Source organism: Ictidomys tridecemlineatus, chromosome X, assembly GCF_052094955.1.
Source record: "Ictidomys tridecemlineatus isolate mIctTri1 chromosome X, mIctTri1.hap1, whole genome shotgun sequence".
NCBI lineage: Eukaryota > Metazoa > Chordata > Mammalia > Rodentia > Sciuridae > Ictidomys > Ictidomys tridecemlineatus.
In genome coordinates, this window is record NC_135493.1 from 16,119,586 (window position 1) to 16,141,657 (window position 22,072).

Below are 22,072 nucleotides of genomic sequence, written 5' to 3' on the forward strand. Positions count from 1 at the left end.
ATCTCCTTCTGACAACCCTGACCAACAGGCTGTGCATATGGAATTAAATGGAAGGAAAATCAGAACTAAATGTACCATACCAGCTATGAATAAGCTCAGCTCCTACCTGTATGGTACATGGGAAATTGTAGTCATTCCTTGCTCTTCTCTCTGTTCCAATGGATGCAAAAGAAAAGTACATAGTCACTGAAACAGGATTAGGAGCAGAATCTAAGCTCCTGGATCTAGATATTAACACAGTGGTGACAATAGTAAACATGGAACATTTAATGCATTCTGAGCCCTTTGCTAAGCACTTAACATAAGTTATCTCATTCTATCCTTCTAACAATCCTCATTTTAAAGATGAGAAAATTAAGAAACAGAGATTGATTAAGTTGTCCCAAATATCACAGCCAGAAATGGAGGAATTCTAGTCCAGGCAGCTTGACCAGATTATCACCAAGAAGCCTTTACAACTACTAGTTGAAGTTTTATTTATATCATGATATCTATAACGTTATATTTTAAAATTCTGACAACTACATATAGGAGGTATTTTAAATGATGGTAGATAATGCACTTAATATATTTTGTATAGTCAAAATATTTACCTCATATTTAAATACCTTAAAAGCTCTGTACTTTCTAATCATTTAAAAATGGTACATAGAGTATACCATTGTAAGACTTTAAGGCACTTAAATAAGTACTGAGATTTGGGACAAGGATGATGGGAGATAACTTTGCCAAACTCTGATTTCACAGCTATACAAATATAGAGGGTAGATTTAAATTTAATATGTGAATACCAGTCTTGCAAACAGTTGTGTCACTCTTAAAAAGGCTAGAAGTTTTGTGAGGTCTCTACAATAGAAGAAATTGTAGAGAATAGAAGAAATTATATGTAACATTTACAATCCCCACGTCATTTCCCATTCTCTTAGCCCACAAAATGTGCTTCAAAAAACTGTCACACTGATAATTCAGACAAGCAGGGGATGGTTTTTTTAATGGATTTTTGTGGGAGTAATTTAATTTGATATTCAATTGTCAACAATGAATCTTGCCTGATAAAACACCCTTGGGTAAAAGATCTATTTACTAACCTAATACCTGATTATAATATTGGTCTCATGTAAGTTGATTTTTCAAAATTACTTACAAGAAGTCGGTCCATGGCCATTTCTTCCTTAGAAGTTTTCCTGTATCAAAAGTATCATAAAATTGTATAAAAGTGAAACATAGTACCAACTACACAGGACACAAGATTAGGATGAAGAAATCTCTAAAGCAGAAGAGTAGAATCCTCTCAGCTTCAAATTTAAGTAGTGCTGTGGGTTCAATGGAACACTTGAAATGAACTTGGTCATTACATACCAAAATGGTGCTAAACCTTTGATTCAAAGTCCTACTTCCAGGAATCTATTCCATAATTGTACCAGTAATGGTGCATAAAATATATATATTTTGGTAGAAATTACTCAAATGTCTGTCATTAGACAACTGAACACATACATCACATTATGCTCCCACAAAAGAATCTTATGTAATTATCAAAATGTATAAGATATATTTGTATGTGTTGGCCCAAAAAGATACAAAATAAGAAAACACTATGTATAACAAAACAAGAAAAGAAAGTTGTTAAACAGTACACAGAGTAGGATTCTGTTCTCTTAGTAAACACATGAGAAAAATTTAGAGGAATGTATAAAATAAGTTGTTCAGTTTTTTTTCAGTGCTGAGGATAGGACCCAGGGCCTCATGCATGCTAAGCAGGTGCTCTGTCTCTGATCTACATCCCCATCCCTCACAGGAGTCCTTAAAGGAATAGGGAAAAGTGACTTCCCAGAGATTTTCATTTTCTATGTCATATATTTCTGTTAAGTTCTAAGGTTTACAATGGCCACATCTTACCTTGCAATAAAGAACAATTGTAAACAATTTTGTAAAGGAACATTGTATACCCCAAATATCTCTTATATTGTATTAGTAATTGTTTGGGATTGAAAATTTGTATCTACTTAAAATTAACAATTTGAAGCTTAATCACCTATGAAATATTAGAAAGTGTGGCCTTTTGGAGGTAATTAAGCCAGGAAGATAGTGCTGTCATGAACATGATTAGTGCCATTGTAAGTAGAGACAGGACAGCTTCCTCTTTCTCTGTTCTCTGCCATGTGAGGACACTATAAACAGAGAAACCTTTATCTGGACCTGGCCATGCTTTCTTCCCAGCTATCAGACCATAAAAAATAAAATTCTATGGTTTAAGTCACCCAGTCTATAGTATTTTTATTATAGTAGCCCAAACTGACTAAGACAATCATCTATAATGGATTTACCTACATTATTTTTATATGAACCTCCCACCTATTAATATTTAACATATAAGAAAAAATGAAGTCCAGCTTTCAGAAGATAGTCACATTTAGTAATATGGTTTGAATATGATTTATCCCTAATAAATCTCATGTTGAGACTTCACCCCTTAAGTGGCACTTTTGGGAAATGGAGTCTAGTGAGAGGTGTTAGGGCAGAGACATTATAAATGGATTCGAGTCTTTCTCTTAAGAGTGGGTTCTCACTCTCATGGGACTGGATTAGTTATCTGGAGAGTAGATTGTTATAAAATGAGGCTGCCTCTCTTGTTTTACCTCTTCTGCACATACCCGCCCTCACACACCTTCCCCTCTTCACCATGAGTTGAAACAGCACCATGCCCTTACCAGATGTGTCTATCTATATAATTGTTGACTTTCCAGCCTTAAGACCCATGAGCCAAAATAAACCTCTTTTCTTTATAAATTACCCAGTCTGAAGTATTCTGATAATGCAACAGAAAATAGAGTAAGACATTTAATGTTCTTTAAAAAAAATCAACTGATCATGATTTAACAGAGCCATACCTATTGTTCTGGGTGTCCCTCTAATAGAAAACTAATATATGTGCAGAGAAAATCACAAGAGGCATTTTTCAGGTGACAGAGAGCCTTTACCATGGTTTCCTTGATAGTACTCAGTTTCTGCCTATTTCAATTGCCTCTTGAAATTTGTGCCCCAAGCAAGTCTTGGAGTAGTTGACATTCCTCATTTTAAACATTCCATATTCCCTTTGGAATTTCTAATTCTCAAAAGTGCATCATCTGAAAGTAAAAGGTCTTATAAATCTTCACGCATTTGGCCGTCTATATATTTTCATTCCTTTAAAGCATGATTTCCTTGAGTCACAGATTCATGGAATTTTAGAAACTATAGGAGCAGTAGAGATAACTTGGTCTAATTTCAACTTTTTTTTTGTTTTGTCCTCCTGTTGGCTTTATACCGTGCAATAAGGCAAATTTCTTCCTCATTCCAAAGAGAACTTTAGAAAAGAAGATGCAACTATAAATGTGATAGCCCCTAAAGTTCAGGCATACAAAAAGAAATTCCTTCTGGATATGAACAGACCCAGAATGCTCTCAAATTGCTCTTCCAACCAGAAAAGATGCCATCCACATACCTGCTTTTTATTTGGATAGCCAGATTAGCAAGAGAAAATTCACTGTCTTGAAATATATAATTCAACTGTAAAAGAAAAGAAACAGAAAATAACTTTTTCATATTCTCACTCTTCTATTTTAACCCAGCAAAGTCATCTGGGACAATGTGATCATTAAGCTGTATTCATTATTTCAGTTGGCTCAACATCTCCATCTGCTCCACTTAGTTTTCCAATTTACATTTTACCTACAGTTATGGGTTTAATTATCCCCCCAAAATCCAAATGTTGAAGCCCTAATCCCAAATGTGATCATATTTGGAGCTAGAGCCATTAGGGAGGTGATTAAGGTTAAATGAGGTCATAAGAGTGGGTCCCTAATCCAATATAACTGATATTCTTATAAAAAGAGAGAGACCAGAGATGCATGGGCACAGAGGAGATACTATGTGAAGACACAGCAAGAAGGCAGCCATATGGAAGCCAAGGAGAGAGCTCACCAGAGACCAACCCTGACAGCACCTTTATCTTGAATTTCCAGCCTCCAGAACTGTAAGAAAACAAATGCCTGTCTTCGAACCACCCAGTCTGTCAGATCTTCATAAGACACCATGAGCAGACTGATACACTCACCATCTTCAAGCACTTATAATCATTTCCTATACACTTGAAAATAAGTGTTGATGGGGAGAGGAGAAATCAATATGATCATTCACCATTGAATGGAAGATGCAAGTTGGTATTACCTATCTGGGAGGCCATTTGGTAATAATTCTTTTTTTTTTAAAGAGAGAGAGAGAGAGAGAGAGAGAGAGAGAATTTTTTTAATTTATTTTTTAGCTTTCGGTGGACACATCTTTGTTTGTATGTGGTACTGAGGATCGAACCCGGGCCGCACGCATGCCAAGTGAGCGCGCTACTGCTTGAGCCACATCCCCAGCCCGGTAATAACTCTTAATATGTAAAATATTCACATTTTTTTGATGTAACAATTCCAATTCTAGGGATTTACCCTCAAGTGCCTCAAAATTATTGCAAGGGCATTGCTCTCAGAAGTGGTTAAAAATAGAGAAAAAAATAGAAAGAGCCTAAATGTCCACCAATGGATACCTAGATTTGAAAGGAAAAAGCACTACATTACAAGCATATAAGTTAAATCCTATGTATCTGTTAAAGTGTATGAGGTTGATCTATGTTTACCATCATAAATATGCTCAGAGATAAGTGGTTAATGGTTGGGGATATGGCTTAGTGGTGGCACAGTGCTCATCTAGGAGGCCTAGGGGTTTTTTATCAGCACTGCAAAAATAAAATTTAAAATATGCATGATTGAGTAAGGGGAATTGAACAGAATCAGTCAGGCCATAATAGCATGATTTCAATTATTTATGTGAATAAACACACATGCATTAATGTTATAATATGTATAGAAAAATCTAAAACATCTAAAAGAATATGCTTTAGACCATTAGGAGTAGTTAATGGAAGGAGGAGCAGTAGAGGATATTGGCTTTCTGTTTTAGATACTAATATCTGATATTTTTTTTACAAACCATATGTAATTAGTCTTATTATCAGAAAAATTCAAGGAGAGAGAAAAGTTAAAATGCATAAAACAAAGATACTTAGATACAATGGCTCAGAATTTGTCACTGTTCTCCTATTTTACCCCAAATAGAAAATTTTGGCAAAGACTCAGAAATTGTGTCACTGGAGAGAAATATGCAGATCTAAACAAATGAAAATAATAACATTGCATAAAAGCTTTCAACTATTGGCACTATGAAAGAGACTGCATAGATCCTCACAGTGTTGCTTACAGAATAGATTTGCAATGAAAAAAAAACTCATTATCTGTGAAATGGTTTATTGATAGAAAAAAGTAAAATCTAGTTTTAATCTACTAAATCTTTGTCACAGAAGTTTATATGTATCATAAATATTCAAAAAAATATTTTACCCAATTTTTTGCCAATTCACTTATAACACTGGTAACAGGGACCCTTGGCTCTTCATCAAAGACAGAGAAGCTCATTTCAATATTGTAGAAGGAAACTGTAACTAAAAAATAAGGAGATTAATTTTATTCATTTAGTTCAAGAAATTTGACTTCTATAAATTTGATTAAAACTGCTCTCCATTTTAAAACAAATGAAACAACAACCTCTAATGCATAAACTTTGCATAATTTAAATGTAAGGTCAAGAACTTTTGGTACCATATTCAGAAGCAAAACAGAATGGCATCATACCATTTTTGCTTTAATTATTTAGACATTTTTCTGATTTCTACATAGTTTATTAATATTCTACAAATTCCCCCAAATTCTGTACTTTCATTGAACAACAGACTTTCAGTCTATTCAATAGCCAAATGAACATTATCTCGTATTTATACTGACAAAATAACCTGCATCCTCCCACCTAATCTTCCTTTCTGCTTCAGAATTTTCTTTCCCTAAAGTTTCTCCTGCTCTTCTGTATTCTATCATTTTAATATTTGAATAGTGTAAATTTCAGAGACACACAAAATGGGAACAATATGGAAGTCAAATATTCCCTAGCTATGGATAAGTATTCTTAGTCAGCTGGTTACAGGGATTGGAGAAGGCTGAGACCTGAGTATGAGGAATTCAAAGGCAGCATAGAATATATTCCAGTGTTTTCTGATGTGTGGTAAACATGGTCAGATCTAGGGCCATATGATCTCTACTGAGTAGGGGTAAATTTTCCAGTATGTTCACATTGGCAGAATCAGTCAGAGCATCAAGAACAAAAAGTGTAGAAAAGAGGCTTAAAAATGTCATATTGAGTGCAAAGATACATTTGCATTATATTTAATTAGATACAAGAAACTTTTCTACACAATTATGTTTGCACAAGAACACTATGTCTATGAAGAAGAGAAACACTTGCACACTTCTTCATCTTTTCTGCTCTCAGAGAACTGTCTACTTAGAGAACACATGGCCCATTATGCCTTCTATTAGAGATACGTACATAAAGAAATAGTACCTTTGGGCTTAGCAGCAACTGGTGACGTCAGTGCTTCTGTAGATAGAAAAGAATATGTGGAGTCCATCCAGGTTGTCTCAAAAGAAGAAGACTTTAGTGAAGTCACAGTTGCTTTGGAAGGATGTGTTATTCCAGTAGTTGAGAATGAAAATAAAGCTCCAGTGGCACTGGATGTAGTAGTGGTTGTATTTATGAGGTAATCTAGTATGGGATTAGGAAGAGTTAAAGTAGAAGATACTGACTCAGCTGGAATTGTGCTCCATGCAGATGTTTTTGTAGGTTTAGGCAGAGACATGGAACCAACAGATGGAGTGTGGTTAGCTGTAGAATGTGACATACTCATTCCATCAACAGATGGAGGTTGAGACATAGTTCTAGAGTTGGTAGTCATAGTAGCTCTGGAGGATACTTCAGGGGTTGTGGAAATGTATATATTGTCATCTGTGATTTTTGTAGAAATGGGGAGAGAAGTTGGAGAGCCATTAATGATACTGCCCAGGGTAGGTGTAGGAGTAGTTTTTGTAAGTGTGGTGCTTTCAGTAGCAAAGGGAAGTATTGAAATGTTAATGTGTGGGTATGTTGATATCATGGAAGAAGTTGGAAATGTAGATTTTGACACCCCTACTGGGGAGGAAGTTATAACATGAGGAGCATTAGTTATAGTCACCAGGGGAAAACCTGAAGGAAGACTAGATAAGATCCAAGTCAGCATTGATGAAGTAGTAGTCTTGGAGATTTTAGAAGGATTTGATGGATATGTGGTCCTAGGCATTACAGATGTGGTTGTTTTCTCAAATGTGTGCTTATTGTTAGCAGAAGAGGTGAAGATATCTCTTAAAGATGTTGACAATGAAGAGCTTTCAGAAATACCAAAAGTAGGAAAAATTTCTGATGTGGTAATTGATGACATTGCCATAACATCTTTAGAGACTAGACCAGTCTGCGGGGCAGTATATGTTGACAAAGACCCAGGAACAAGGTGCAGAGTCTCTGTTTCCATCTTTTTGGGTGTAGGCACATGAGTAGTGGTAGAAATTGGAAACTGAGAATCTTCAGTTCTGGGTGTGTTCCAGGAAGTTGTAAGCAGAGACTTTGTGTTACTAGATGTAATTCTTGTTCCAAGAACTGGATATTCAACCATTTGCGATGTAAGAGAGACTTCTGGAGTAGAGAACTCAGCATTTGCCTCAGTACCATGAGGTGAATAAAGAAGTGATGTCAAAGAGGGTGTAGTTGTATTGGATGGGGTCCATGAAGGATATAAAACAGGAGTATTCCCAGATGTAGCTGTTTTTGTTATCTCAGCTGATAATGAAATATTTTCTGACAAGGAAGTCACATTTCCCGTATTAGAGGAAAGGTAAATGGTGGTGCCTTTTACACTTTTTGTGGATCCAAAAGTGTTCTTAGAGTCAGTTGAAGATGGGGAAACCTGGATATTCAAGGAAGTATGAAGATTATCTAAAGGAGTCGGCAAAAGTCCATTTTCAGGGACAGGAGTTCTAGAATAAGTATTTGTGAGAGATGTCACTCTACCACTGCTCATAGCCGAACGGGAGCTGTTAGTAATCCCAAGTAATATGCCCAGGGTTGTAGCTTCATCTCCTTTTAATGATTGTTGGATTGTTGATAGCAATGGTGAAGACATGCTTGTTGGAATGGAGGAAATAGCTTCACTGTTCTTAGAACTAAGTAGAGAGGTGGCAGTGGAGCCTACAACTGAAGTCACTATTCCAGCTGGAAGAGTGGTTGAAATGGTTTTCATGGATAGAAAACTTGGCTGTGTTGGAAAGGATGTGGCTGTAGGTGTGATCATTTCTGAAGTAGGTTCAACATATGTCACAGGTATGGCATTCAGTGTAGATGTTTGTGTGGTCATAGCAGTCTTAGGGGTAGTTGAAGACCATAAAATAGAGAATGACCCACTTGTTGTGGAAGTGTCAAAAGAACCTGCTGCAGGTAAGGAAACAGAATCATTAATTGGCCTAGAAGACATCTCAAATGTGGGCCCAGAAGTGGTCATAGTAGTATTTTTCAAACAATTTGAGTGTGTGGTTTTAGAAGACTTGGTCATTGGTATTGTGGGAGTATCAGAAGCATTTCTGGAAGTGAAAGTAGTGGCATTAACTGGCAATGAGGTTGTATGGTAAACAGGAATTGAGGTTGTCATAGAAGTTTCCCCAAGAAGTGTTGTAGTTACAGAAAGGACTGTAGTGATCCCATTAGTTGATATCATTGTAAAATTGTTATTGGATAATCCAGCTGTGGAAGGAGACAAAGACTTAGGGAAAGTATGTATGCTTTCAGAAGTAGAAGAGGCAACTAATGAAGTTATCTCAGGTTGAGTCTTAAGTGAAGGCAGGTCTGAAAGAGTTGTGTTGATGAGTACATTATTTGATATTCTGGTTGCCCTGGGAGTTATGGTATGAATGATTGAATTATTCTGGTGATATGAGACAAGGTGAGTTGTAGAGGAGGAATTCACTATCATTTCTGTAGTTCTGGGAGTATATACATGAAGGTCACTTGTGCTTTCTTTATCAGGAGACAAAAAAGTGGTTATTTTCAGAGCTTGTGAAGGGGGAATTGTTTTCCCCAAACTAGTAGACATTTCTGAAATGTGAACATCTGCTGTTTTACTTGAGGTCAAGGTAGGTGTAGCCTGTGTGCTCCCAGAAGTCAGAAATGAAGTTGAATTCCCATCAGGTATAGTCCCAGATTGAATCTCTGAAGGTGAATGTGTTTGATAGCTAGAAGGTTTTGTGGTTTCAGAAAATTCTGTATCTGTCATTTCTAAGGATGAAGTACCCTGGGAATAGGAAATAAAAGAATTCTTTGAAGGAGACATTTCTGTCCCTGCCAAAGTCCTTGTGGTTTTCCCGAGGGAAGTGGTTATCTGCTCTTGGTCAGAAGATAAATTAGAGGTGCCAGTTGCCAATTGGGTAAAGACTGGTGTGTTTACAAGATGTGTGGAAGGCTGAGAAACGTGAATGCCTACTGAGGTAATAGGATTTTTGGCAGAGGTGTGCAAAGACATGTCTTCATCAACAACAGAGGTCTCTGTGGTGCCAGTAGCCAAGCTAACAGTATTTCCACCACTGCTGAAAGTATATGGAAAGCTAAGACCATAGGTAGAAGTCTTCTCCACTTGAGATATGGGTTGAGTTGTTGCTGATGCAGATGTAGTTGTGATCAAATGAGTAGAGGACACAAAAGGTATGTTGTCAGGGGGAGGTTTTGAGCAGACAAGAGTGTGTGTGGATGGAGTTACTGTGTCAGCTGAGGTAGAGGAAAGGATGGTCCTAGTGTTAGATGTCACAGGAGTGAGAGGTCTCATTGAGACTACAGTTTCTGTCAGAGGGGGAACTGCCATGGGTGTCATTGTAGTAGAGATCACTACGGCCTCTGAAGTGGTATCAGTTGAGATTCTGTAGGTAGGCATGGCATCACTGGTTGTGGAAGCTGTTTGACTCAATTGTGGCACCAATGCTGTGGTTTTTGTAGCAGATGACAGAGTTGAAACATTCGAGAGCATAGATGTGGAGAAATCCTTGGCCAGTGTAAAAGGCTCAGACATGGTCACCTTAGTTTCATCAGACACCACCATAGAGATGACAGAAGAAGTGACCGCAGAAACATTAACTGGCAGTGAGAACATATGGGTAACAGCTGTAGGGGTTACTGAGGAATGAGTAGCTGCAGTCTTTGGAGGTATGATATCAGCAGACGAGAACAAAGCTGTCCTGTCTGTAGGAATAGTGGTGACACTGGCTTCCAATATTCTTGTGGTAGAAGCATCCAGGAGTTCAGGGAATGTCTGCATTTTCCCAGAAGTGAGAGACAGAGCTGAATTTCCCCCAGGTGTCTCTGAAATCCAATGTGCTGAATAGTTGTGAGTTGAATTAAAGATTTCTGTAGCTCCATTGTATGGACTCTTAGGTGTGGTTTGCATCAAATTTGTTGAAAACCAATTCCCTCCCACCTCAGTAGTTACAGTTTTATGATCCAATAGATTAGTTAAATTTTCTGTATCAGGAAAAGGGGAAACAGTGGCAAAAGCTGTCACTGTTTGTGCTGATTCATTTATCATTTCCAGCATTGTTGAAAATTGAGAAAGCTCAGCTACTGCTGCTATTGTTGATTTTTCCTTAAGATGATGGGAAGTTGTTTCTTTCCTTGTCACAGTAACATTGAATCTTTCTGTTGTGACAGACTTTGGTACTGGGGCTGTTGTATCACCAAATGTGCTTGTACCATTTGTTTCTGTTTGTGTTACTTCAGAAGTGTTTTCTTCAGTAGAAAATTTTAGTTTAATATCAGCAAGGGTAGATGTTATATCTGCTGATGGAACAACTGTCTCCTTTGGTGTTGAAGGAAGTTCATTTGCACCTACTGTGGACATAGAGTTGGTTTTTAGTAGTAAGGTGGTAAATTTAAACTCAGGCAGATTAGTTACATTTGTAGTTCCAGAAATGGTCAAAAAATTAGCAAACTGTGGAGATATTATTTTGGTAACAGCTGTTGTATATCTAGCTGTAGTGGTATCAGTACTAGTGGTAGTCTTACTTTCTGTGGAGGCTTCCAGTGGAGTGATAATATTAGTAGTTGTGGGTGAATATCCTGTATTAGTAATATTCCCATGTAATGCTGATGTGAAATTTTCATTAGGCACAAATATAAGTGTGGTAGTTGTATTTATAGATGTTACCAGGGTCTGTTCTGGCCTAGAAGTCCAAGTGTTACCATTGGTGGAAAATCCATGGGCACTTTCATCAGTTGTGGGTGTGGAACCTGATTCAGATGCCTTGGATGTGGAAAGTGATTTAGTAGAAATTAAAGTAAGCATGTGTTCACCAGCTGTGGGTGTATTATGAGTATGTACTGACCCTGTGATTGTGGAGAAAGTAGTTTTAGCCACTGTAGGTGTAAGTGTGATTGCAGGAGTGAAGGCTGTGTTTGAACTCTCAGCATCAACAACTGTCTGTACATTCTGAGTTCTAGTGATTGGAGAGGAGGTCACAGAATAAAAAGCCATAGAAGAGGTGTCTTTTGTCATGGAGGTAGATATGGCATCCTCCAATCTAGGTGAAGAAATATTCTGGAAATTTGTAGATGCCCATTCTGTTTCTGCTGTTCTTACAGCAGGTGTGGTCTCAAAAGACATAACAGAATGAACTGTAAATGCTGTTTGCACATCAGTTTTTGCCAATGTAGATATTGTCTGATTTCTAGTAAATATAGAATCCACTGGAGCAACTGTAGAGATGAGCACAGACTCAGGTGGGAATGTTGATGCAGTCTCAGTAACAGTACTTGTACCTGAAGTCTCTTCTACTGTGGACCAAGGTACAGTTCTGGCAGCTGTAGATACAAGAAACTCTTGCCCAGATGTGGTAAAAGGGAAAGGTGGAATAACTGTAGATTTCTGTTTGGGCCAAGATGTTGTAGACATGGATGTTGACTCAATAAATGAGAATAAAGATGTGGTCTTCATAATAGCTGACTGAGATTCAGCTGAAGTTTCTGATGGACTTGAATTCTTGGTAAATCCAGATGTGGAAAGGAAATTAATAGCTATAGTTGGATGCGAGGTCTTAGTAGACATGACTTCTGCCATTTTTGTTGTCCTTTTGCTTTCTGAACTTGAGGATTTAGTTATTTTCATGGAATCAGTGGTAGTGCATATAGATGTACTCTGGGTAGGCCTAGAGATGGCTGCAGAAGATAGACCATCTGCAGCAAAGGTAGCTGTCTCAGCTATAGATGTCCTTAAATTTTTTGATGCAGTCATTATTTCTACAGGTGAAGATGTTTTATTAGAATATGATAAAGTTGTATAATTAGTTGCATCCATAGGAACGCTTTTAGACATCACTGCAGATACATGTACAGTCTTTTGTGGTCTTAGTTCAGTAATTTGGGAAGGGGTTGTCAAGTTTATTTGTTGTAGAAGAGGCGTACTTGTTTCTTCAATTGTCATATTTTCAGAAAGAACTGAAAAATCAGAAGGCATTTTTTACTTTGGATTCAGCCTTAGAAATCAGAAACAATTTTTTTAATGGAAAACATCTGGTTTCTTTTTCATTTTTAAGAGAAATAAGTATCATAGACATAATCACATTGCTTATTTCATTTTTCTTAAAATGATGTATACTCACTAATATCTTAAATGGTTCTCATAATACCTTGGTTAGGTAACTTATTATTACCATGGAAGGTATTCATACCATGGTATGTCCATATAGATGCTTTAAAAAGGGAAACATGCTAAAGTAGCACTGATTGACACAATTAGCTTTGGGAAAGGTACAAAATCCTTGAAAGACATATTTACCAAAAATCATCAAAGAAGAAATGGATAATTCTATTAGTTTTATATCTATTAAAGTAACCAAATTGTGTACTTAAAAAATCTTCTAAAAAAGAATATCAACTTTTGATTCAAATAGAAGTAGTTTTAAATCTTGAGTCATTACTTGCTTACTATAAAACTTTGCAGTAGCTTACTTAAATTCTGTGCTTCAATATCCTATTCTGCAATGTAAAGACTGTAATAACACCCACCTTATAAAATTGTCATGAGACTTAAGTGAGTTAATGTGTGTGAAACATTTAGCATAATACCTGGCACACAGTAACTTCTCAAAAATATTTGATCTGACTTTGTCTAAGTCAATTTTCTATCACTCATTTAAAACTAGAAACTGAAAATGTTTTTATCTGGAGCCTCAAGATTAAAATGTCTTAACCATGAGATAGATAGATTTGTGTATACTTGTATTATATACATTATAACATATACAAAAATAGAAATGTAAAAAAATGGTAACAAAAATATAAGGAGAAATTGTAATATTTTCTTCCTATATTCTAGCATATTGTTTGGTTACCCCATGGGACTTTATACCCTGCTCTGAAGAACAATGGAGCCTAACTTATGCCTCCATTCAGATCAATTAAAGTTAACTAGAATTGTGAATACTATTCTAAGTTCTGTGAGAAATACATAGACTTATAGCATGATCCCTTCCCTCAAAGAGTTCATACTCTCATTGAGAAAGTTTTATGGTACTGAAATATTTTAAAAGATACAATAGTATTTTAAAACAAAATAATAATGAAGTTTATAATAAAGTGAACAATAGAATAAGGTTTTACACGTCACCAGTATGCAATGGGAGATCAATACTGTGAAAGAGCAAACCTGGCTTCAAGCTAATGAGGAAGCTTTCTCTTACACCTTTGAGAAATGATGGAATTAGGGTAAAGTAGGCAAAGGTACATGCCATTGAATACGGAGGCAGCAAAAGATCAATCTAGCAGGGAATGGGAGGGAGTGTGTTGAATAGTGATGAGAAAGAATGACAGATTAAGATGGGACCTGAAGGGAAGAGTAGGAAGATAGATGAGAAAAGATAACGTAGCTGCTTTCATGTATTGGGTATTTACTACAAACCAAGTACAGTGCTGCATGCAATCTCATTTAATCTGACTAATAACTATAGGGTAAATATTATGAATTATCCTTATTTTAGAATTGTTAGAAACTTCACATGAATCATCCAAGTTCACACTTGAAATTCAAACCAAGGTTTATCATTTGTGCTCTAAATCACTGCACCATTTTGAGCGATCCATATTCTTTAAAAAAAAATGTTTTGTAGTTGTGTATGGAAAGCATGCCTTTATTTTATGTGGTGCTGAGGTGCTTATGAGGTGCTTTTTTATGTGGTGCTGAGGATGGAACCCAGTGCTTCATGCATGCTAGGCAAGCGCTCTGCCACTGAGCTACAGCCCCAGCCCATGAATGATCCATATTCTTGACCAAGGGGAATGAGTTAATAAAAAGCAGTCTTGAGGAAAAGAAATTTCATGGTGGTATATAGGATGAGTAGGAGCTAGAGGGGACAGGACACAAAGAGACTCTTAAGATGCTGGTAAGTCCTCTTCCCCCAATCTCCTCCCACCAACTCTGAGCCATCCCTATTGTCCATTTCCTCTATGCCTGCACTTGGGCAATCAAGCACTGTTGGACACGGTCACCCAAGACGATAAATTAGCATGTACCATAACTTCATGATCACCAACCTCAAATAAGACTTTCACACTGCCCATCCACCCTACTACTTTTCTCTGGTCAATTTATGCTCCCACACAGCAATAACTCTTTCAAATCTTCCCCATTTTCAAATTCCACCCCCACATGTTTATCAGATCATCATGCCTCCTACTTTAAAATAAAAAGTAATTGAAATCATCAGCTAGAAACTCAATTGTGCTTTAGATCCTGTCACCTCCTACCATTCAGAAACCTCAAATCATCAGTTATCACTTTCTGTCCCTAATCAGCGTTTCCATCCTGAAATGAAACATATTCCAGTCTCTTGAAATAAAAAAATCAAAACACCACATTCCTCTGCAGGCACTGCCTTATCTCTCTCCTCCCCATAACTCCCAAAATTCTTTAAAGAAAGTTTATCTATGCTGACTACCTCTACTTCTCTGGCTACTCCTTCTCTATATCTTTTGTAGACTCACCCTATTTTACCTTGCCAAGGCTTGGCCCCAGCCTCTCTACTCTTCTCATTCTGCAGTTTTTCCACAACCAGTGTTTCAGTTTACACCTATACACAGACCAATCTCAAAGTCATATCTGCAGACCAATTCTGTATTCTGAACTACACATTTTTATAACTAATTGCTTCCTTGATGTAATCTCTTAGATAGCTTTAATATCTCAAACTGAACATACCCCAACATGAACTCATAATCTTCTATCCAAACTGATCTTCTTCTGGTATTTCTTTATTAAATAATACCACCATACCTTCAGTTATAAAAGTTAAACTCCTCTCCATCTGTCTCCTCCATTCTCCCACTCACCTGCCATAACCAACCTGTAATTGTGTTCTTTAGATCTTATTGCCTGAATTTCTCTTTCTTATTTTTCCAGATACTAGAATTGAACCCAGAGGTGCTCTATAACTGAGTTGCATTCCCACTCTTTTTATTCTTATTTTTTATTTTTCAATAGTCTTACTAGGTTGCCTAGGCTGGCCTTGAACCTATGATCCTCTATCCTTAGCCCAGTTGCTGAGATCACAGGTGTGCACCACAATGACCGGCCTAAATACCTCGATACAATCAATTTCTCTCTATCTCCATCAGTTGCCATGCTGATCAAACTACCAACCTCTGACTACTACAGCAGCAACCTCTCCATTGAGCTCTCTGTCACTGCTCTTGGGTCCCCTCCAATCTGTTCTATTATGCAATCAGAATGATCTTTTGAAAGGCAAATATAATCATGTCACACACACACACACAAGCACACACTCAGCTCCTTTTAGTGGCTTTTCATTGTTCACAGGATGAAAAGAATTTTTTTTTAGTGGAGCCTATAAAGCCATTTATGATTTGATTTCTACCCATCTCTCCAGCCTCAATTTGTTCCAAGTCTCTCCCTTTTCTTCCAAGCTGCTGCTGCTGCTTCTTCTTCTTCTTCTTCTTCTTCTTCTTCTTCTTCTTCTTCTTCTTCTTCTTCTTCTTCTTCTTCTTCTCTCTCTCTCTATCTCTCTCTCTCATACTGAGCATTGAACCCAGGGCCACTTAACCACAGAGCTATATCCCAAGACCTTTTGTATATTTTTTTAGAGACAATTTTGCTGATTTGCTTAGGTCCTCGCTAAGTTGCTGAGGCTGCCCTTGAACTTGCAATCCTCCTGCCTCAGCCTCCTGAGTCACTGGGATCACAGGCGTGTGCCACTGCACCCAGCTCTAAGCTTCTTTTCAGTTCTCTAGTACTTAGTATTCTCCTTCTACCAAAAAAGCATTGCACATGCTGTTGCCACAAATTACAATGTTTTTCCTGTTCTTCCTCATTTTATTAATTCCTATTCATCTTTCAGATCTCGATTCATGCATCACTTCATCAGGAAAGCCTAAATTATCTAACCTCACAAGTAGCTCAAAGTAGTCTATATGCGACTATTATGGCACCTCATACTTATTCTTCATAGTATTTGTCATAGCTGCAGTTTTACAGGTGTTTGTATGTGCATATTAATATCTGTCTTCCTTCCTATGCCATATGGGTAAGGATCTCTTCTTTCACTACTTACCATTGTATCCTCAATTCCAATTTTTAGACTAACTGAATAATTGGAAATGAAGAAGGCAGGGAATGAAGTGAAAGCAATGTGAATCCTAATCCTATCACAATTAGAAAGGAGGAATTAATGGAATATAGTAAGAAGTTTAAGAGATAAGAACAGAGAAACCTCTGAGAATTCAAATTTTGATTTTTGGAAATTCAGACAATACTGGTAAAATTCACAAAAATTGAAAAATTGAGACAGAAGCCTCACTCAGAGCAATAACAACAAAAAACACACAGATAAGTGGGATTTGGATCCAAGTGATAATGGTGCATAGTAAAATTCAAGACTGACATAAACTTTCTCCAATTTAAATCACCCAAAATGAAATCCTGCATATTTACCTTAGGGAAACTAGTACTTTAAATTTACCTGAGAATCATGTTACCTACGATGTGAGAATAATCATGGTGGTAGAAAATCTACTAACTTATCTCAATGTCTTGAGCATTAAAATTACTTTTAATTTGCATATCCAGAAATTCTGAGGTGTATGTGTAGGATGTTCTTTAGGATTTTGTGGTTATTAGCAAGTAAAATGAATCCTGCAATAACTGTATAGATAACTTGATAAAAGTATATACATGTATAAGGGGAAAAGTCAAATTATATAAATAATTTTGAGCTTAATTTTACAAAATTATTTCAATTATCAGAGATTCATATTCTGTTAGGTCTTATAAAGAAATCATTATATTTCAACAGTACAATATTTACTTCAGGTTTTCTGCCTTTACGTTGTCCATAACTACAAGTAAAAGAAAAGAAAAGCCAGGGTCTTAGTTTTCTTTTTTAATTTTTTAGGTACCCCAGATTAAACTCAGGAGCACTTAACCATGAGCCTTTGTGTGTGTGTGTGTTTAGGGCCTCACTAAATTGCTGAGGCTGGCTTTGAACTGACAATCTTCCTCCTTCAACCTCTCAAGCCAGAGATTACAGGCATGGGCCACCATGCCTGGCTTAGTTTTCATTTTTGCAAATGGGTTTATCACAGCCAATTGGCTTTGGAAAGTTGGTAAAGTGTCATTTCTATCACATAGAAGCAACGTGGAATCCCAGAGCCTGAATCACTCTCTATGATTTTGATAGAAGATTTCACAATCCCCAGTCCTTGACAACTGATTAGTAATCGAGCTGCATTCACTTTTTAGGATAACAACAAAACACTAAATATCACAAAATCCTAAATTACCTCCTTTGATGCACTACTCAAAGAGCACTGTTAGTTTAATCCATAACAAGTAATGGGAAACTCTTTTGGAAAACAGGAGATGGGAGTTAAACATGGTATCTTTATCAAAAAGGGCTGAGCCATAGATTCGACATTATTATTAACATTTCCAGCAAGCCTTTCAAAAAGAAACATAAGATTTACAAAAATATAAACAAGTTAGTTGAGCAAGGTAGCATTTTAAGTACCAGAGAGCTCTTTAAAAATACTTATTCTAGAGAGCCCACAAAATGGGGAAAAAAAATCTTTGCCATCTGCACCTCAGATAGAGCATTAATCTCCAGGTTATATAAAGAACTCAAAAAACAAAATACCAAAAAACCCCACCAATATTCAATAAATGGGCAAAGAAACTGAAGAGACACTTCACAGAAGAAATACCAATGATCAACAAATATATGAAAAAATGTTCAACATCACTAGCAATTACAGAAATACAAATTACTGTCTCTCCAGTCGGAATGGCAATTATCAAGAATGCAAGTAACAATTAATGTTGGCAAGGATGTCGGGGAAAAGGTTCACACATACACTGCTGGTAGGACTGAAAATTGGTGCAACCACTCTGGAAAGCAGTATGGAGATTTCTCAGAAAACTTGGAATGGAACCACCATTAGACTCAGTTATCCCACTTCTTGGCATATATCCAAAGGACTTAAAATCAGCATGCTATAGAGATGCGACCACATCAATGTTTATAGCAGTTCAATTCACAATAACTAAGCTATTGAACCAACCTATGTGCCTTTCAACAGATGAATGGATAAAGAAAATGTGGTACATATACACAATGTGATATTAAACATCCATAAAGAAGAATGAAATCATGGCATTTACCAGTAAATGGATGAATCTGAAGACTATCATGCTAAATGAAATAAGCCAGTGCCACAAAAACAAAGGTTGAATGTTCTCTCTTATATGAGGATGCTAATTCATAATAGGCATTGGGAAGGGAGAGGGATAAGTGGAGGTTTATGGATTAGACAGGGGGAGTGGGGAGAAGGGAGGGAGAATAGACTGGGAAAGACAGTAGAATCAATTATACATAACTTTCCAATGTTCATATACGAATACACGACCACTGAAACTCCACATCATGTACAACCACAAGAATGGGAAATTATACTACATGTAAGTATGATATGTCAAAACACATTCTACTGTCATGTATAACCAAAAATAATATTTTTAAAAAATTTTAAAAATATTTTTAAAAGAAAATATTTCTTACATTACTCCATTCTAAACTGAAGCCTGGATTTCTATTTTTTAGAAAAAAATTCCATTTAATCTTTCAGATGAAAGGTCCCCCCCCTACATCCCAAAGGGCCTGCTGTATCAAATTTTTTCTCTAAAGTAATTACTAATAAAAATTTATATCTTCATTCATGAAAATCACAGAATTTTAGAACCAAGTCTTAGGAATTATTTTCAATCTTTTCATTTAAATATGAGGCCCAGAGAGGTTTAATGTTGAGAAGAAAATATTTTCATAGATAAAATATTTAGAGAAGCAATAAGACAGTATGGCAATGCCTCAATTATTTAGCACCCATAAATTCATGCCCTCAATTTACATGGAACCACCAAAGAGAAAGAAGCAAAAAGGCTCTACTGATATAATCAAGAAGAAACAAACTTCAATACTAAAAGCCAAATTCTTCAAACGCTGAACAGTATAAAATACCACAATCATCTAAAATATCTTCTAAGACATAAACTTTAGAACAGAATATCACATTGTCAAACTGAAACATTAAGGCAAACATGCTATCCCAGACATTGAAAACCAATATTGATCCCAAACTAGCACCATTCCTTGGAAGAGTAACTGCTTTAAAGAATCATTCATATCCCAGATAAAGACAATCCAATCAAACATCAGTAGCTCTTTAGAATCAAGACCCATAGGAACTAAAGAATGTTTAAAACCTAGAACTAAAGAATGTTTAAAACCTAAGTCTAGCAATTCATTACAATGGCTTAGCAAACATATTCAGTATAATTAGTGTGTAATGTAGGCTTGATAGTGAATATAAACTTCTTTGATAATTTATTTATTCATGTCCTTTTTGTTGTAATCTACATGTACTTTTGTGTTTCTTAAATTCAGTGGTTCACACTTTCTTCCCCCCTATCATTTCTAATGAGAGAAGTTCACTACAGTTTTGTCTCATCAATCATTTCCTCTTCTCCATATGTGGTGTAGGTTTTTTTCGTTAAAGTCCCTAAATGGTATACTTATCTCAATTGAATATCATGCCTATCCTGCTCAGGAAAGAAAATGTTGTAAGTTATAAATGACTGAGGTAGATACAATGCTAGCCATATCATCCCTGTCATTTTGATGCACCTTATTCATCTACACACACACACACACACACACACACACACACACACACACTTCTATTGCCCAAGAACTGATGTTAAAAGCAAATGGAGACTTTTATCAACTAAACAAGATGACATAGGTCTACTTTTCCCTTTCTCTTCAAAGTAAGAATAACTATAAATCCTGGAAATGGTACAAGAGATAATCAAAGAGTTATGAATGATACTCTAATGAAAGCAAACTGATTTGGAACCACAGAATAGAGGAATGATTTAGTGGTGGACATCCTGCCTACCCCAACCCATTATAAAAAGGCAACTCAGGCTTTGCATTTCCCAATCTCCAACAGAGCAACAGAACATAGTCCAAGTAGGCTCATCCACTTCTAGAACAAAGGAGTCCCTCTAACAACATGACACCACTAGCAATGGGAACTGATTGGAATCCTTGGTAACAATGAGCAGCCAACCAAAGCCTTTTCCATTCCTGCAGACCTAAATAAACTCTGCCTACAAAAAACACACTGGCTGGACAGAACCGGGTCTGGAAAGACTATTTGCAGGCTCGCAATGGGGCTCAGTGGTAGAATGCTTACCTAGCATATGCGAGGCACTGGGTTCTATTCTCAGTACTACATAAAAATAAATCAATGAAATAAAAGGTATATTTAAAAAGACTATTTGCTCCTTTTTTCTCAAAAGTCTCCTCATCAACTCAAAAACACTAAGTCAAGTAGGCGTAAGAGGAAAAAACGAACCAGCCTCTTTGAACCTGCAGTCTGAGATTGACTATTTTTCTACCTCAGGATTGAACCCAGGGGGATTAACTATTGAGCTTCATGCTAGCCCTTTTTATTTTTTTATTTTGAGACAGAATCTCACTAAGTTGCATGGGGATTCACTAAGTTGCTGAGGCTGGCTTTGAACTCGTGATCCTCTAAGCCTCCCAAATTGCTGGGATTACAGGTATAGGCCACCATGCCCAACCCTAAGACTCTTCTCCCTCATCCAGAGATACCAAAGAAGCCAAGAAGAATAACAAAAGGAACCCACTAGCACTAAGTGGTCTGGCCCAATATTCTTCTTTCCTGCCCAGAGACACAAGGGAAATGATATTAAAGTACAAGAAAATTACAATTTGAATGAAAAATGATAGTTGACTCATGGTACACCAAGATGAATCAGATATTGGAATTTTTTGACAAGAATTTTAAAGCAACCAGCATAAAAGTAACTGTACAAGCAAATATAAATTCTCTTGAAATGAAAAAAATAGCTCAGAATAGAAATATAAGTTATAAAGAACCAAATGGAAATATAGAACTGAAAAATATAATAACAGATAGTTTTAAAATTTCATGGATGGGCTCAATAGCAGATTGGAGATGACAGTAGAGTTAATAAATTTGAAAAGAGAACAATAGAATTCACCCAACTGAAACAACAGAAAATAGACTAAAAAGTAAACAGATCCCTAAGGACAAGTGAGACAATAACAAAATATCAACATTCTCATTGAATTTCTAAAAGAGGAGAAAAGCAATGGGACTAAACAGGTATTAAAAGAAATTAAGATTTAAAGCATCCTGAAAACGACAAAAGTCACAAACCTACATATTCAGGAAGCTGAATGATCTTCCAACAATATAAACCCAAATAAATCCATGTATTACATCATAATTAAACTTTTGAAAGCTGAAAGACAAAGAACAAATCTTGAAAGTATCCAAAGAGTAATAACATATACAAGGGAGCAACAATTCAAATGACAGCAGATTTCTCATCTGGAACGAAAAAGGCCATAGGAAGTAGCACAACATTTTTCAAATGCTGACAGAAAAGAACTGGTAGCTGTGTTTTCTATATCCAGCA

General features: G+C 36.5%; 1 protein-coding gene across 1 annotated transcript in view; it reads right to left on the reverse strand.

The window, feature by feature from the left end:
- Positions 1-22,072, reverse strand: part of Adgrg4 (adhesion G protein-coupled receptor G4) — an 87,879-nt gene that overhangs the window by 52,278 nt on the left and 13,529 nt on the right. Inside the window, exons 2-4 of the mRNA XM_078034191.1 lie at positions 6,478-12,471; positions 5,424-5,518; positions 3,485-3,549 (exon numbers count right to left, since the gene is read on the reverse strand). Of these exons, the coding sequence (XP_077890317.1) occupies positions 3,485-3,549; positions 5,424-5,518; positions 6,478-12,471 (6,154 nt within the window). The remainder of the gene's footprint in view (positions 1-3,484; positions 3,550-5,423; positions 5,519-6,477; positions 12,472-22,072) is intronic.